Source organism: Hemiscyllium ocellatum, chromosome 7 (assembly GCF_020745735.1).
Source record: "Hemiscyllium ocellatum isolate sHemOce1 chromosome 7, sHemOce1.pat.X.cur, whole genome shotgun sequence".
Taxonomy (NCBI): domain Eukaryota; kingdom Metazoa; phylum Chordata; class Chondrichthyes; order Orectolobiformes; family Hemiscylliidae; genus Hemiscyllium; species Hemiscyllium ocellatum.
The window spans coordinates 109662336-109679799 of NC_083407.1; the positions used below are offsets into that span (position 1 = coordinate 109662336).

At 40.2% G+C, this 17464-nt stretch overlaps 1 protein-coding gene and 1 long non-coding RNA gene across 2 annotated transcripts in view; one reads left to right on the forward strand and one right to left on the reverse strand.

Moving 5' to 3' along the window:
- LOC132817667 (sperm-associated antigen 16 protein) overlaps positions 1-7931 on the reverse strand; it is a 1000178-nt gene extending 992247 nt beyond the window's left edge. The window contains exon 1 of the mRNA XM_060828166.1: positions 7851-7931. Coding sequence (XP_060684149.1) covers positions 7851-7890 — 40 coding nt within the window. The 5' untranslated portion in view covers positions 7891-7931. The remainder of the gene's footprint in view (positions 1-7850) is intronic.
- Positions 7932-8111: 180 nt separating this feature from the next.
- LOC132817595 (uncharacterized) overlaps positions 8112-17464 on the forward strand; it is a 41671-nt gene continuing 32318 nt past the window's right edge. Inside the window, exon 1 of the long non-coding RNA XR_009644898.1 lies at positions 8112-8434. This is a non-coding gene — a long non-coding RNA (uncharacterized LOC132817595). The remainder of the gene's footprint in view (positions 8435-17464) is intronic.

A 17464-nucleotide genomic window follows, 5' to 3' on the forward strand; every position in this document is an offset into this window, starting at 1 on the left:
CCTGATGGATTACTACCCATTCCTCTTCTGCTGGTATTTGAGGTAGTCTCCATTTCTCCATTTATACTTTATCTTTCAAGCAATAACACTCAAGTATTGTTTTTTATTGCATTTGTGAGTAAGCTGTTTGGTATAACCTTTTCAATTCCATTCCATTTGTTGCATTTTTATTAAAGAAGATAAGTGAAATATAACAGCCTTTTAAGAATGTCTTATTTACATTTTCATTTTTTAATTCATTTATTTGTGCTGTGGGTATTGCTAGCTGGCCAGCACATATTGCCTGTCCCTAGCTGTCTTTGAAAAGGTAATGTTGAGCTGCCTTCTTGAAGCACTGCCGTCAACCTGCTATGGGTTGAACCACAATACAGTTGGGGATGGAATTTCAGGATGTAAACCCACCAACAGTGAAGGAACAGCAATATATTCTCAATTCAGGGTGGTAAGTGGCTTGGAGGAGAACTTGAAGGTTGTGGCTGTTCCTATGATCTGCTGCCCTTGTCCTTCTAGATGGAACCAAAAGAGAAAATGCTGGAAAATCTCAGCAGGTCTTGGAGTATCTGTAAGGAGACAAAAGAGCTGATGTTTCGAGTCTAACTGACCCTTTGTCAAAGCTGAAGGATGGAAGTGGCTGTGGGTTTGAAAGGTGCTATCTGAGGATCCTTGGTAAACTTCTGCAATGCATCTTGTAAATAGTACACTATGCTGCTGAACATTGCTGGTGCAGGGAGTGGATGCTTTTGAATGTGGTGCCAATCAAGCAGGCTGCTTTGTCTTGCATGGTGTCAAGCTTCTTGAGTGCTGTTGTAGCTGCGCCCATCCAGCAAGTGGGATGTATTCGATCACACTCCTGAATTGTACCTTTCATATAGTGGATAGGTTTTGGGGAGTCACGAGGCGGGTTATTTGCCATAGTACTGCTAGCCTCTGACCTGCTCTTGTAGCCACTATCTTTATGTGGCGAGTCTAGTTGAGTATCTGGTCAATGGTAATTTCCAGGATATTGATAGTGGGGGATTCAGTGATGATAACATCATTGAATGTCAAGAGGCTGTGGTTAGATTGATTCTTACTGGTGATGGTCACAGCCTGCCATTTGTCAGCCCAAGCCTGGATATTGTCCAGATCATGCAGACTGCTTCAGTATCTCAGTAATCATGAATGGTGCTGAAAATTGTGAATCACTGGTGAAGATCCCCACTTCTGACCATGTGATAGAGGGAAAGTCATTGATGAAGCAGCTGAAGGTGGTTGAGTCCAGGACACCATCCTAAGGAACTCCAACAACTCCTGGAGCTGAGATGACTGATCTCCAAACACCACAACCATCTTCCTTTGTACCAGGTACACCTCCAACCAGCGGAAGGTTTGCCAGTTCACCCCCATTGATTCCAATGCAAGGGCTCCTTGATACCACACACTGTCAAGTACAGCCTTGGTGTATCACTCTCACCTCATCCCTGGAATTCAGATCTTTTGTCCATATTTGATCCAAGGTTGTAATGAGGTCAAGAGTTGAGTGGTCCTAGTCGAATCCAAACTGGACGTCAGTGAGCAGGTTGTTGCTGAACAATGCTTGATAGCACTGTTGATAACACCTTCCATCACTTCACTGATGATCGAGAGTAGGCTGTTGGGATGGTAATTGGCTTTTAATGTACGTGACATACTTAGGCAATTTTCCACACTGTCAGGTCAATGTCAGTGTTGTTCTTGTACTGGAACAGCTTGGGTAGGGAGAGCAGCCAACTTCTGGAACACAACTCTTCAGCACTATTGCCAGAATGTTGTCAGGGCCCATAGCCTTTGACGTATCCAATGTCTCCAACTGTTTCTTGGTATCATGTGAAATGAATCGAATTGGCTGGAGACTGGTATCTGTACATTGGGGAGTACTGGAGGAGGCCAAGATGGATATCCACTTGGCACTTATGGCTGTAGATTGCTGCAAATACTTCAGCCTTGCCTTTTGCACTAATGTGCTGGGCACCTCTGTCATTGAGGATGGAGATTTTGTGCAGCCTCGTCCTCCAGTGAGTTGTTTAATTGTCTATTAGTATCCACAAATGGATGTGGCAGGACTAAAGAGCTTGGATCTGTTCCTTCTTCCTCACTGAGATATATCTTTGTTGTCAGCCATGAACCGTTCTCTTAAACATATGTGATTGTTAATCCACTGTTTTTTTCTACTAAACTCCTTTCTACATCCATTCCAGCCAACACCGTTCTCATTCTTAATTATCCTTCCTAACATCTAACACAATTGTATCTGACCCAAGATTCTCATTCAAAAATTGAATGCTAAATTTTACAGTTTTGAGGTCACTGCTTCCAAGGGGATCTTTTATATTATTAAACATTAACAAATCCAAAATAATCTGATCCCTGTTTGGATTCATAACATATTATTATAGGAAGCTGTCCTAAATGTATTCTATGAATTGTTCCTCATGGCATTTTTTGCCAATTTGATTTTTCATGCAGACTATAGTCACTCATGATCAATGCACTGCCTTTCCTACGTTTAGTTGTAATTCTCTATCCACTACAGATACTCTGAGATGGGAGGGGTCTATGGACTACTTCTATTAGGGCCTTCGTCTCCTTAGTTTTCCTTATGTTCACCCAAACGGATTCTATACCTGCCAGTCTAAGATAATTTCTTGCTATCGCATTTACATTATCGCATGCTAACAATGCTATCCCACCTCATTTTCCTACATGCCCGTCCTTTCAAAACAACAGATAATCCTGAATATTCAACTCTCAGCCTAGATCTTCTTCTAATCATGACTCTATAATGGCCGCAAAAATCATTTCATCTCTATTCATCTCTAGCTATGCCATTAATTCATTTATTTTATTCCAAATACAAAGTGCACTTAAGTAAAGAACCATTAATTTTACTTCTTTGCTATCGCTCCCCGCTTTGACTTTATCTGCTAGGTTTTAAGTGTGAACATTCCATCCATTCTGGGAATTATCTAAATAGTCAAATCTATAATGCTGTCATATCCTTTGTTTGTAACCTAATGTTTCCTTTCTCCAGAACCCTCCACCCCTCTAATTTTTTTTCAATTTTTCCAAGATAGTGGAGGCAGCAAGGTAGGTAGTGCTCGAGCTCCAGGCCCATCCACTCCCTCTTACGAGTGACTGCTTCCTTCTTTTATGTTACTTTTTTTCATTTAACTTTTGAATCAAAATCATCTTTCCTGTTTCGGCAGCTGCGATGGTCGAGAGAGGTTACGGGGAGCTGTTCAGTGGCTGATCCAGTCCATTCCTTGTGGCCATAGTGGTCACAGCTTGGGCAACTGTTCTAGCAATGATGAATTTCAGTCTGTTTTTTGCCTCTGAAGTTTTGGCAGTGTCTGCAATGGCGGAAGAGTAAATGATCTCTCAACTGAATGATCTCTCAGTCCTCAGGAATTAATTGGGACGGTCAATTGGTTCTTGGGTGTTGAGAGAGTCCTGGTCCTCAAGACTTGGGATAGTCTCTTGGCTATGACAGCAGCTGAAGTATCAGCAGTGATGGGATGGCTTAGACAGAGGCGATGCTCTGGATCCGGTCAACAATGGTGGGATTGCTTTGTGTCCTTTCTCCTTGGTATTGTGGCCTCAGGGACAGCTTTTGGTAGAAGCAATGTTCTGCATCCAGTCAGCGGCAGTAGGGGTTGTTTCAGCATGCTTTCTCCTTGCTGTTGCAGCATCAGGGACCGCAATGTGTGGTGGCGTCCTGTAGCCACTTAGAAAATCAAGAAGCCATGTATGGAACAAAATATGAAATTTGTCCTAACTTTGCATGATTTATTTCTTTTCGTAATTTATATAATTAAAGTGGCGCTAGCTTATGATGACTTATACACGTCCTCCTGTATTTTCATGAATTCATGTAATAAAATACTATTGTTATTAATTAGTTCAAAACCTTCTCTACAGCCCTAGTTATTCAATTTAGCAGAATACTGGGTCCCAGTATGTGACACCCATGCCACTGGAATAGCTCCCTTCTATACTGTAGAGTCAGTGCCCCATGAACTGAAACCCATTCCTCCCACATCAATCTTTGAGCCACACATTTAACTCCTTAACTTTATTTGTCCTATATTATGTTGCTCATGGCTCATGTAGTATTCTCAGGATTACTTTTCTCATGTAGTATTCTCAGATATAGAAAAAGCATACAGAAAAGGGGTACAGCAAGAGAACTATTAACTCTGCAGGTATTTAGGGAAGAGTATCTCTACTTTTCAGTGTATAATTGTGGTTAATTAAATACTAACTTTGGTGTATAATTATTATAGTAAATAAGTTCTTTTTAAAAATTATGTTTTCAGCAAAAAGCTGAGATAACCGAAATACTTGGGCTATACAAAATGATACAAGATAATGAAATGTCCGATGATGGAATGTACCAGCAGAATTGATACAAAATGTTAAACCAGATCTTGATGTACTGTCGACAAAATAATGTGTGTGTCAGCACTTACAAAGAGAAAGGTTGCCATCCTGGGGAAGGGGGCAATGGGCGTGGAGCATAGATGGGCAGAGGCAAAGTACTAAGAGAGATTGGGTAATGCAGGAGTCGGGAGAGGTGACCTCACACAGCTCAAAAGTATAACTGTGTAGTAGTTTGAATAATCATCACTTCAATTGCTTCCTGCAATTGGGGTCCTTTCTTGCAAGATCGTAAAATAAATTGTCTTATTTCCAGCTTTGGTGGTCTCGTATAATTTCATTAAGTTTGTTTCTTACACTATCAATGTTCTAAATATCAATGTAACCAACAATTAGGTTCTTCCCCTCCTATTCCACCTTCCTCTCCATGCTGAGAAAATATACTTATACCTAGCACCAGGCAGGCAAAACAGCCTTCTGAACTCGCACTCACAGCTGCAAATAGTATCTATCCCCATACTGTTCCCTACCACTCTGACATTCCTTAGCCTTCCCCACTTGAGTGGCTCTTTGAACCACAGTACAGTGGTCAACCTTCATGCAGAACATGCTCTCAGCCATGTAATTCACAAGAACCTTGGAACTATTAGATAATTACAAGAGCTTAGACTGGTCAAAAGCTTCCACTTGGGACCCCATATCTGCCTCACCCGCAGTCTTACATTCCTATTCCTGATCACAAACCAATCTGAATTACCACATGAGAGATGTGACCACCACCTGCCCATTATGGAAAATATGAAGAGCAAGGATGTCATGTCAACACACATTTTAAATAGGAAGGACTTTTTATTTTGCTTGTGTGATGAAATCTATGAAATTTCTGTACTGTGCATACATTGAATATTGTAACCAACAATCTCACTTTTCATTTGCTAAACATTAAGAAAATAACACTGATATTGAATGTCAAAAACTGTAAACTGAGTAAGCAGAGTTGAACATATGATCCGTGCAGTTGCAATATTAAACTCTACACAGTTGCTTCAGAATTGTACAATTGATTTTTTTTAGTAAGTTTCAGTAAGATTATTCAAGCAGTCCTGCTTCAATACAGCACTGCTCCAAAGAACTGAAGGATAATATTAAAGGTAGTCTAATAAGACTAGGCTTCATTTAATTATTTAAGAAAAAGAAATAATCAGAAACTTATTGGTTCTCACATAGGAACAGTACCAACAAGGTGAGTTGAATTCACATTCTACTGAGACAGACTCAAGATCTGTAAGGGGAAGGCAATGGCAAACTACCACTAACAAAAAAGCCAAGAAATTGGCACAGGTCAACAGATTGAGTCAAGGATATGTCTTCAGTTATAGCAGATATGATAATAACATGTAAGTTTTTTTTAATGGGAGCAGAGTGAACTTGAGAATTGGAGTTCAAATTCCAGTGTAGAATTATAAAGTGATGCATAGATGTAGTTATATGGCGAGTTCCTAATAACAACTAGGCTATTAAAGTGAAAACACGTTTATACACAAGAAGGAGTAACAATAAGATCTACAATCCAAGAAACTAACAAAGAAGTATTAAAGATAGCCTTCAAAAGGATAGCCTTTACTAGATTCCAACCTGAACCTTGGGGTGCAAGTTCTCCCAGCAGTTTTTTTGTATATTCAAAATGTGGTACAAATTGTCCTTGTACAATTGCCATTTTTTCAATAGTATTCTCATTTTACCATGTTACAATACACAATGCTGATACTATCACTGCAATGTTCGTGATGACTTATTTCCCTAGTTGCAAACATGGTATCGTTGCACTGGAGAGGATGCAGGTATTTACCAGGATATTGCCAGGGCTGGAGAGTTTTAGTTATGAAGAGAGTTTCAGTAGACTGGGTTTAGCTTTCTTGGACTAGAGGAGATTTGAGGAGGAACATAGTTGAGCTGTATAAAACTATGAGGAGTATAGACAGAAAGATACCTTTCCCCTTGTTGGAGAGCTTAATGACTCGGGGGCAGGAGGTTTGAAGGGGATGTAGTGACAAATGGTGGTGGGAATCTGGAACTTACTGCCTGTAAGGGTGGTAGAGACAGAAATCCCAAGAACAAATGGGTATTAAGATGTGCACATCTGGTGCCAAGACATACAAGACTGTGGGTTATGTGCCAGAAAATAGGATTAGCTCAGTGGTTATTTTCACCAGTAAAGAGTTGATGAGCCGAAAGACAATTTTCTTTGCTGTAGACCTCCACGGCTCTATAAGCACAGCGACAAATTCAAGGGACATTTCCGTCCCTTTGCACCTTTTGGTAAGAATCTGCAACAGCAATCTAGTTAAGCCCCGTTTTCTTCAAGGATTTGTTCATTCTCTTCAGAAAGCCACGGCGAAAGCTGTCACCATCCTTTGCAGGTTTACATTCCAGATCATAAACACTCCTCGGACAAAATAGACGTTTTCCTCATTTGATTGCTGGCTCACTTGCCAATCACTTTAAAACTGTATCTTCTAACTCTTACCGGCTTTCACCAATGAGCACACGTATTCCCTACTCAGTTCAGAGCACCTTGTAATTTTTTAACTTCTCAATTAAAACTCCTCTACAACTCTAATTTAAGAACGCCATTCCGCAGTGCGTTGTTCTCAGTTAAGATAAAACAAATAAGAACAGAAATCGCCGGAGAAACTGAGCAGGTTTCAGTTCTGAGCAATCGTCACTGAACTCGAAAAGTTCTTTACACTCTTCTCTCCGCGGATGCTGCAGGACCCGCTGAGTTTCTCCAGCCATTTCTGTTCACACTGTCCCAAGTTTGTGGGGACAGCCCAGGCAAGAATGGGATGGCAGCAGCTCGCACCGCTCAATCCGACCTGGATCCCACCACCCACCTAGTTAAAAAGGGGCAGCGGCGAGTTAGAACAAAAGTACGGGATTCTGGCTGATTACCCCGGCTCTGTGAGGGTGCATTATTTTTTTTTGTTTGGGCGGGGGAACGCAAGAATGGTTTGAAGCTGGCCGTTTGTTTTACTGGTTGGAATGATGCAGGCCAGGTGCTGAAAACGCGTACCCGGAGTTTGCACCGGCACCAGCCTCATTCGGGGCCACGCGCTCGATCCCCAACGGATCCGCGTTCCATCGACAACGGCAAAAACGGTTTCGCCACGCGCCTCGCTCAGCGCGGGGTGCACGCTACCCAACCCCTCTCACGCAAGAGCAGATTATGGAAATCTCACACTTGGTTTGATTACTTTTTTGTCTGGGGGCGAGGTTCGGGGGTCTAAAACTCTGAAGTGGGAAGCCAAGTTGCAGACCGCAGCTCATAGGTTTATTGTTGTCACTTTCAAAGGAATAAAGAACTTTGTTTCGCCTCTGCTGTGCCCGACCCCCCCTCCTCCTCCTCCTCCTCCTCCTCCGCTGCCGTGAACCACCCTGCCCTGTTCAAAGGATACGCTGCAGGTAGAAAGCGCCGTCCTCCTGCTCCTCCGACATCACGGCGTTGGCTTGTGCCAGTTGCTCGCGTGCCGTTGCCATTGACACCGCCGCCGCTCTCGCGAGTCCTCCCGCGAGAGTTCGCCGGCAGTGGGCGTCCCGTTGCCATGGGAACCACGCTCCGGACTGCGAGGGGAGTATCCTTTCCCCCCCCCTCCCCCCTCAAACCCAGCACCAAAATAAAAAACTGAGCATCCCTTCCCCACGCTCGGCAGGGTTTTTACAACTTCCTGACTCAAATAAATCAGATCCTTTTGTAAATTGTAGCTTTCGGAAAGCACACCTTCTGTTTATGAAATGGTCCATTTCTACTGAAACGCGTTTTATTTATTTTGAAACGTCCTGCCACCCTCCTCCTTTGAGAGGCAAGATAAGAAAATGGCTTTAATAACTGGGACTGAGATGTAACTCGTTTATTTTCTGAACAAAAAAAAATTCAAGGCAGCGGTGGTCTGTGACACCTTTTAAGGGGCCGTGGATTAATGGTAATCGGCCGGCGGCTGATCCAATTCGCCGAGGGAAATGCAGCGTTGGCTTCGGGAAGGTAAGAGGTGCCGTTTTTTGAGTGATTTTTTTTTTGTTTAAAAAATGAAAGCCTTTTGCGGTTTAATTCTTATCACTAACACCGGCCTCCAGAGGCTGCGCCCCTAGAGCGAGGATTTCCCTCCCATTTCCGGGTTCAAACAGCAGTAAACTTCCCCCGCCGGGCGTGTAATTGTCAGCCGTTGCTGGCTTTTTTCAGGAGTTTTGAAGGATTGAAATGTTCGTTCCTTATTACTCACCCACGGTACCCGAGGCGGTTCCGCACTTTTGTTTACGTTTAAATGAAAGGCGTCCGGTGCCAATAATATGCAGATTTAGTCCCTCCCGCCCTCAGCTTCATTGGGTTGTCGTTGTTGTGGAAACAGCTAGGAAAGCAGGAAATGCCTACTTTCAAGGCAGCATCCAAAATGTGCACGTGTTGTTGTTTTTTAATAAATCAGTACACCGAATTAATTATTAATACTCGAAGTTTCCGAGTTTTCCCGTTTTATTTCGGCTGCAGACACCTGGTTCACTCTGTTATACAGTGCGCAGAGAACATCCGAAGTCAGGATATGTCCCAGACCCTTTCTTTCCTCGACTACGAACTCTTAAGCAAAAATGTATAGCTGGGTTGCACATTGCAAATATTCAAATGGAAGTGCTTCCTAATATTAAAGTTATCAATTGTACTCAACGTGAATTAAAATTGATATTGTGTACAAGAATATATTGCCACATTGCATTTAATATAGCAAGGGTTAACATGGCCTGCTTCGCTCCACAGAGGGGCAGTGTTCTCCACTCGTTGGACATATATTTCCCTTTTTTCCGATATATAGTTCACCAAACGGAATGATCCCACTACAACTTTTATTTGGTTCGTCGTTCAATTACACTTCAAAAGAATATTGTTCATTGTAAAATTCATGGTTTTGTAATTAGTTAAGCGTCCAACTGTTGTAGCAGTGTATTGTTTTCTCAACTTGAATCACTCGTGAAATTGAATAATCATACGTATTTAAATTCAAATATAAAGTTGGGATAATATTTGAAATCGAAATATTTAAGCAATATCTCAAAATTTATGTGGAGATTTTTTTCCCAAAGGTTAAACGAATTATATACGAACTGCTTGTCGCTGATTCTTGCAAGCACATTTGACCGCTTTTAATTTTATCTGAATCCACAATCAAAGAATGACTAAGTTTTATAAGGGCGTTTGCCAATACTAAATTCTGGTCGGAAAATTTAATTTTGGGAGTACAGGATTTTATGAATGGTAACTTTCATTAGTGAAAATTGAATTAATTTATGCGCCTAATTAGTAAATAAAGTCCTGAAACTGTTCTTGTCTAGTTTGGATCACAGAATTGATATGAAGCTATGGCCAATCGGAACCTTACTTCTTGAGAAGTTTTAAGGTTTTTTCCACCTACAAGTTTCCTGTCTTTCGATGTGTAGATTAGTTACCTGATAGTAATAATGTTCAACATTTACTGTGAACTCGATGCTGCACTTTTTTTTCAATATTGTAAAACTGAGCTATTCCCATTCTTCGATGCACCCCATTGATTAATTGCGTGGGCGTCCGAAGCGGAGCGGTTAAAACTCTTATATATCCAGTTAATGATCGCAATAGTATTCTGCTACTGTATGTGTTTAAATGTCAAACCTCTGTCTATGTAAGGGACTGTGGAGGTGGAAGTGGTTTTTGAAACTTTTTTTAACCAAATAGCAAAGTACACATTAAAAAGTTAAAGGAACTTGTAGATTGCTCCTGCTGTAACAATGACTGTTGCTACTTAATAAATCTAGATTTAAACTGATGCTGGTGGGAGTATTGTTAAGTGTAGTATGGTACATTTAAATGTAGGTAATTTAGTCGAGGCAAATTACTGCAGATGCTGGAATCTGTACCATTTCAACAATATATGTGGGAGATCAGAGCGGACCAGACAGCATCCATGGAGAGAGAGCAAACTAACGTTTAGAGTCTGGATGACTGATGAATTCATATAGATTCAAAGTCGGCTTGCTCTCTCGCTCGATCTCTCTCTCTCTTCAATAATGCTGTCTGACTCACTGTGATCTCCAGCTTTGTTGTTTTTAGGTCATTTGGTCACCTGCCCCTAGATTGAATGATGTCTATCTCGGAATCAGATTTTATGTCATCTGTCTTTATGACTGAAGTGGTCATTTATCAACCCACAGATTTTTGAACACATGGAAAAAGGGCATCTGGGGTATGGATTTGCTTCCTTTCCTTCTGTACTACTGTTCTGTCTCGTTATTATGGTTTTTAGATTCAAAATGTAATACCCATTGATAGACAAATTCTCACCATTTTGAATGGTAGCAAGCTGGTGACTAATCACTAATTGCAATGCTGCCGTATTTCAAAGAGAATTTCAGCGATTCTTTGTCTATCTGGCCCCTTTGTCCTCCCACAACACAGGCCACTAAAGAATTGAAATGCAAGGCCTGGCAAAGGAGATGTTTTTCAAGCATCCAAACAGTGTCCAGTTCAGATTTGTAATGTAGTAGAAATTAGAAATAGAAACAAGGTTTATTGAAACCCGACTCAGATTCAGCATTGCAGGACACTGATGACAACCTGGTGATGAATGCCTTTCCAATTTTTCATAGGAATAACATGTTTGAATTAACGTCATCAATACAGTTTACATCATTTTACAAACTCTACGTATTTATTTATATCTTCCTGCATGGCCCATGTCATCCCAATAGTTCTCACTGAAGCTGCTTCATTATTTGTTAAGTCCATGTCACACATTTATGAAACTATCAATTCCCTCCTCCAAAATGTACTTTACATGCAATACGTGCACACTTTGTTCATTTTTATTCAACTTTATACGATGGCAAATTTGAGGCACACTAATGGAAGAAGGGCTCCAATCTGGGAAATTTAGCATTTGGTATCCAATTGCTTCAGCTGATATATACTCATAAGAGATTCGAACAGCCAATATAAAATGGCATGGCTGTTGTACACAATGAGCACAGTTTTGACCTCCCCAAATGTCGAAGCAAAAAATAACAGATCAACCACTGAAAAAAATATTCCATCAACAATGTCCCTCGCTTGTCTGGAATCAAAACTGTGAACTACACTGTGTGAGTGATAAGCTGGATTTCACTTTGCAGACAATCTCCCAGACATTATTCACGTCTATGAACTGTTCTACTGGCAGGACATACCCACCATAGATAATGGCACAGTGATATAAAATCAAGCAGGAGTTGTCCTAAGAATCCTTTAATATGGGCCCCAGATTCTCTAAAGTCTCATATGATCATGTTAAACCTGAGACCCCTGCTGACCACCACCCACTGTTACCTCCCCTCTTAGCTGATGAGTATTCTTCCAAACAAAGAAAGTACTGAAATCAAGAGGTTTTGTTTGCTTATTCTTTTGTGGGATGTGAGCTGGCAAACCCAACATTTGTTGACCATTCCTAACCCGCCCTTGAACTGACTGGCTTGCACTATTTTAGAGGGCAAGTAAAATCAACCACAGTATTGTGAGTTAAAAGTGATATGTCGGCCAAGCAAGGTAAGGAAGGCATATTTTCTTACCTAAAAACAGTTCTGAATCCAGATGGATTTTTAGCCACAATCCATGATAGTTCCATGATCGCCATTAATTTACATACCAGATTTATTCATTGAATTTATATTCCAAGAACTGCTGTGATTGAGTTTGAGCTCTTGTCACAAATACAGTGTTAACATGCACTTCTTGATTACTCGTCTAGCAACATTACCATACTTTTACTGAAGTGAACGTAATTGTTCATGAATCAACTAGGAGACAGTGAGGTCTGCAGATGCTGGAGATCAGAGTTGAGAGTGTGTTGCTGGAAAAGCGCAGTAGGTCAGGCAGCATCCAAGGAGCAGGAAAATTGACGTTTTGGGCCAGAGTCCTTCATCAGAAATCCTGATGAAGGGCTGTGGCCCAAAACGTCAATTTTCCTGCTCCTCGGATGCTGCCTGACCTACTGCGCTTTTCCAGCAACACACTCTCAACTCTGTTCCTGAATCAAGACAGTACTTAATCTAGTGTGGCATCAAGGGCTCTAATTTACCTTAATTCAGAGGAAAAACTCTCCATGACCAGAGAAAGTACAACAGATTTAAAATATAACCCACCGAGCCTGCACCATTTCCTAATCCTTAGTTAGATTTGCTACTTATTGCCTATGCATGGTATCTACCCCTCTGTTTGCCTTATGTTCATATGTCTATCATGATACACCTATAAATATTAACATACCTGCTTCCACCACCTCTATTGGCAGTGCATCCAAGCATCTATCAACATTTGTGTGAAAAAGTTTACCCATGTACTTCTCCCCAACATGTTACTTCTCACCTTGAACTTGTGCCCTATTGTATTTGTCTTTCCACCCTGGGGAAAAAGCCGCTGAAATCCACCCTATCTACACCCCTCATAATTTTGTAGGCCTCTATCAAGTTGCCCCTCAGCCTCTTTCTTTCCAATGAAAACAATGAGTTTATCCAACCTCTCCTCATACATAAAACTCTCCAGATCAGGCAACATCCTGGTAAACCTTCTCTGCACCCTCTTCAAAGCATCCATATCTTTCTGGTAGTGGAAAATGACTGGTTGTTGAAGGTCAAATATCTCAGTTAAGTGATGTTGTTCTGAGGAGCTCCTGCAGTAATGTCCTAAAGCCAACTATCTTTACCTGCTCCATTAAAGACCTTCTGCTCTGAATCGTCCCCCCCACCCCCATAATAAGATCAGAAGTGGCAATGATTGTGTAATGTTCAGCATCAATTGTGACTCCGTAGACCATTAAATAGCCAGAATCCACATGCAGCAATAATTGGATAATATTCAGACTCTGAGATGTGAAAAGTAAAAAGTAACACACAACAAACAAGTGCCAGGCAATGACCATCTCCAATGAACAAATCTAACCATTTCTTCTGAATTTAATGGTATTATCACCACTGAATCCCACACTGAATCCCGCACTGTCAACATCCTGGAAGTTAGCATTGACCAGAAACTGAACTGGACCAACCATATAAATCATGTTGTCACCACACCTGGTCAGATACTCAGAATTCTGCAGTATTTGACTTGCCACTTAACTCTTCAAAGCCAGTCCACTATCTACAAGATGCAAGTTGGGAGTATAATAGAATACTGTCCAATTGTCTAGATGAGTGAAGCTACAACAACACTTAAGAAAGTCTAATAGCATCCAGAGCAAAGAGGCCTTCTTGATTGACACCCAATTAACACCTTAAATGTTCACTCCCACCACCATCGATGAACAGTCGCAGCATTGTGCAGCAACTATTGTACATGAAGCACAGCGGCAAACCCCCATTACGTTTTCTTGGAAACCTTCCCTGCAGTCTCTGAGGCTGAGGAGTAACCTTATAGAGGGCTACGAAATCATGAGGGACATAGACCGGGGGAATAACTAAGGTCTTTCCCCCACAGTTAGGGAGTCAAGACTGGTGAGCATAGATTTAATGTGAGAGGGGACCTGAGGGACAACATTTTCATGGTACTTATATGGAATGAGCTGCCAGAGGAAGTGGTGGAAGTTGGTACAATTACAATATTTAAAGGCATCTGGATGGGTATGTGAATAGGAAGGGTCTAGAGGGATATGGCCAAATGCTGGCAAATGGGACTAGATTTATTTAGAATATCTGATCATCATGGATGAGTTGGACTGAAGAGCCTGTTTCCGTGCTATATGGCTTTTTGATTCTATGACTCTAAATCCATTACCTGTATCAACTGAAAAGACAAAGGCATCAAATGCAAATTTCCCTCAAAGTCACACAGCCTCCAGGCTTGGAACTATGTATCCAATCTTCCACTGCCGCCTGATTCCAAATCCTAGCACTTCTTTCCTAAAACAATTATGGATGTGTTATTATGGCACTACTGCAATTCACCACCATCGCACAATGCTCAAATCTTATAAACAATTAAGATAAAAAGAATGGTGAGATAGGAAGTCTGCAAAGTGATTATGCTCATCACAGATGAGTATGTGGATTTATTATTACATTCTTAAAATCACCACTAAAAAGAGCAACTGTTCTCAAACATGGTACTTATGGTGAAACGTGTGTACATAACAATGTTTTTCTGTAACGGCTAGAATTGGATAATTGAGAATTCATTGAATTCCCCTTTAATGTAGGCTTATTAACCAAGTTAATCCAATGATATGGTATATTTTGAAGAGATATGAATAAAAGGAAAAATAACTTATCCTGTCATTGCTGAGGGTGTAGTTACAACATGATGTGAGGGATAAGTGACCAAATCCTCAAATGGAAATTGATGTATTGGAAAGCTAGAATAAAATAAAACAAGTTTCTGTGCTTAGTCATGAATAAAGACTGTTTTACTTTATATAGCAATAAGATACAAATCCAATTTGTGAAATGATAACAATCCTGTATCATAGCACTATTGAACCTGCACATCAAGTGAGACAAGAAGAAAATTCAATTTGTAAATTAACCAGCCTGAAATGACTCTTGAATAGAGAATTTTTTTTGCCCACTTACAGATATGTGAAATGGATTCTGAGCAAAAGCAGTGAATCTGGTGTTGGTCAACACCAAAAAGCACTGGATAAGTAACTTTTGAAAATATTTCTACCTAATTATTGGAATAATTATTGTGAATATTGCTTTAATCAAAGCAATCTATCTTTTTTAAAAAATCAGATAATTGAGTGATCAAGACTTCTTCAGAATATTCTTAATAACCAGGGAGAGATTAAGCAGATACATAATTGAAGTAGAAAAACCTAAGGTTTGTGTTGTCTGCCAAAGGAATGAACTTGATGAGCTGACTGGCCTTTGATTTTTGTGCTTTCCTCGTATTTCTACTGCTCAAAGTTAGCATGTTAAACAAGAATTTTCGAACAAAATACAAAAAAAATCTACCATGTCATTGATAGTTGAGGCAAGGGAGTAAATTGAGTAATTACATATTCCGATAATTGTGGACTGACCTCTCAATCATTTAAATAATTTCAAATTGATAATAAGTATCAAAATATAAAATTTTAAAGTAATTTCAGAATTCGATCTTTTCTGAAAGATGTATATTTTATTGCCATCAAGAGGCAAAACATTTGTGCAGAGATCTATTTAGAGTGAAATTAAAGCTCCAAAATTACTAATGAAATCAAGAAGTATGTCAATAATTTTATTAAATCATCTTGATCAATTAGAACACTGAATTTCATTTTGCAATGTTATTACACTAATTTCTGGACAATGGTATTTTCGAATATTAAATTACATACAGTAAATGTAAAAGTATAAAGAAGAACAGCAATCCTTAAAATGAGAAACATCTTTTAAAACATTAATACAACTTAACATTTTTGGAAGGATTGTATTAAAAAGATGCTTTTATGAGGTAGAATGACTACTCTTTCCATCAAGACAGCATTAAGTCAAGAGTGGCATCTTGTAATAATGAAATCACTGGGAATTGCGGAAAAACATTCCACAGTTCATACCGAGGTTGAGAGTTGTGTTTGGTACAGGCCAGTTTTCTTAGTCCGAAACATTATTTGGGAGTTCTTCAAGCAAAATCCTAATTCCAAATATTCTTATTCAAACAGCTTAATCATCAATGATTTCATTGTAAAGACAAAAGTGGGGAAAGTTCGCTGATGATTTTGTAGTGTTCAGTTCCATTCATAACTCTTCAGACACTGAAACTTGCCCATGTGCTACACACTTTGTACACCATTCAGATTTGGGCTGATAACTGATAAATATTATGTCCGTCACACAATTGGTAATCGATGACCACCAGAGGAATAGAAAATCAAATCATCTTTCCTTACTATTCAATGGTGTTTCCATTCCTGAATTCCCCCACCAGTCACATTTTTGGGGGTTACCACAGCTAAATATTTTGCACAAAAACTGTCAGAAATTTGAAGAAGAAATACTGGAACTACAAGACAAGCCCAGTTTACACCCAGTTTACATAGTTGAAAGGAGAACAAATATTTAGACCGCTAGTTGGTTTTACTGCACCAAAAGGAAAATGTAAGTGTAGAAATGCGGTAGTCTTAGAGTTTTTTTATAAGTTTGGTTAATAGAAATAGATTTCCAAAACCTTGAATATAATCCATGATTGGTACGTTCCATAGAAACCACAGAAACAGCGAAGGTAGAAGCAAGAGTAGGCCACTTGGCCTTTCAAGCCTGCTGCACTACACCATATAATTCAGGCTTGAACATCCAATTCAATATCCTGTTTCCCACTTTCTCCCCATACCTTTTGATCCTTTTAGCCTCAAACCTTTTCTAACTCCCTTCTTGAAAACATTCTGTGTTTTGGCCTCAACCACTTTTGTGGCAGAGAATTCCAAAGCTCACCACTCTGTGGGTAAAGCATCTCAGCCCTAAATGGCTTATGGTCACCCTGTTATCTCCTAACATTCTCCTCACATTTCACCCTGCCACCCAGCTTAGTATCATCAGCAAATTTGCTAATGTTATTACTAATACCATCTTCTGTATCATTAATATATATTGTAAAAAGCTGCAGTCCCAGCACTGATCCCTGGGGTACCCCACTGGTCACTGCTTGCCATTCCGAAATGGAGCCGTTTATCACTACTCTTTGTTTCCCATCAGCCAACCAATCTTCAATCCAAGTTAGTACCTTGCCCCCAATACCATGTGCCCTAATTTTGCTCACTAACCTCCTATGTGGGACTTTGTCAAAAGCTTTCTGAAAGTCCAGGTACACTACATCTACGCAATCTCCCTCATCCATCTTCAGAGTTACATCCTCAAAAAATTCCAGAAGATTAGTCAAGCATGATTTCCTTTTCATAAATCCATGCTGACTCTGACCTATTCTGTTACTACTATCCAGATATGTCGTAATTTCATCCTTTATCATAGACTCCAGCATCTTTCCCACCACTGAGGTCAGACTAACTGGTCTATAATTTCCTGCTTTCTCACTCCCACCTTTCTTAAA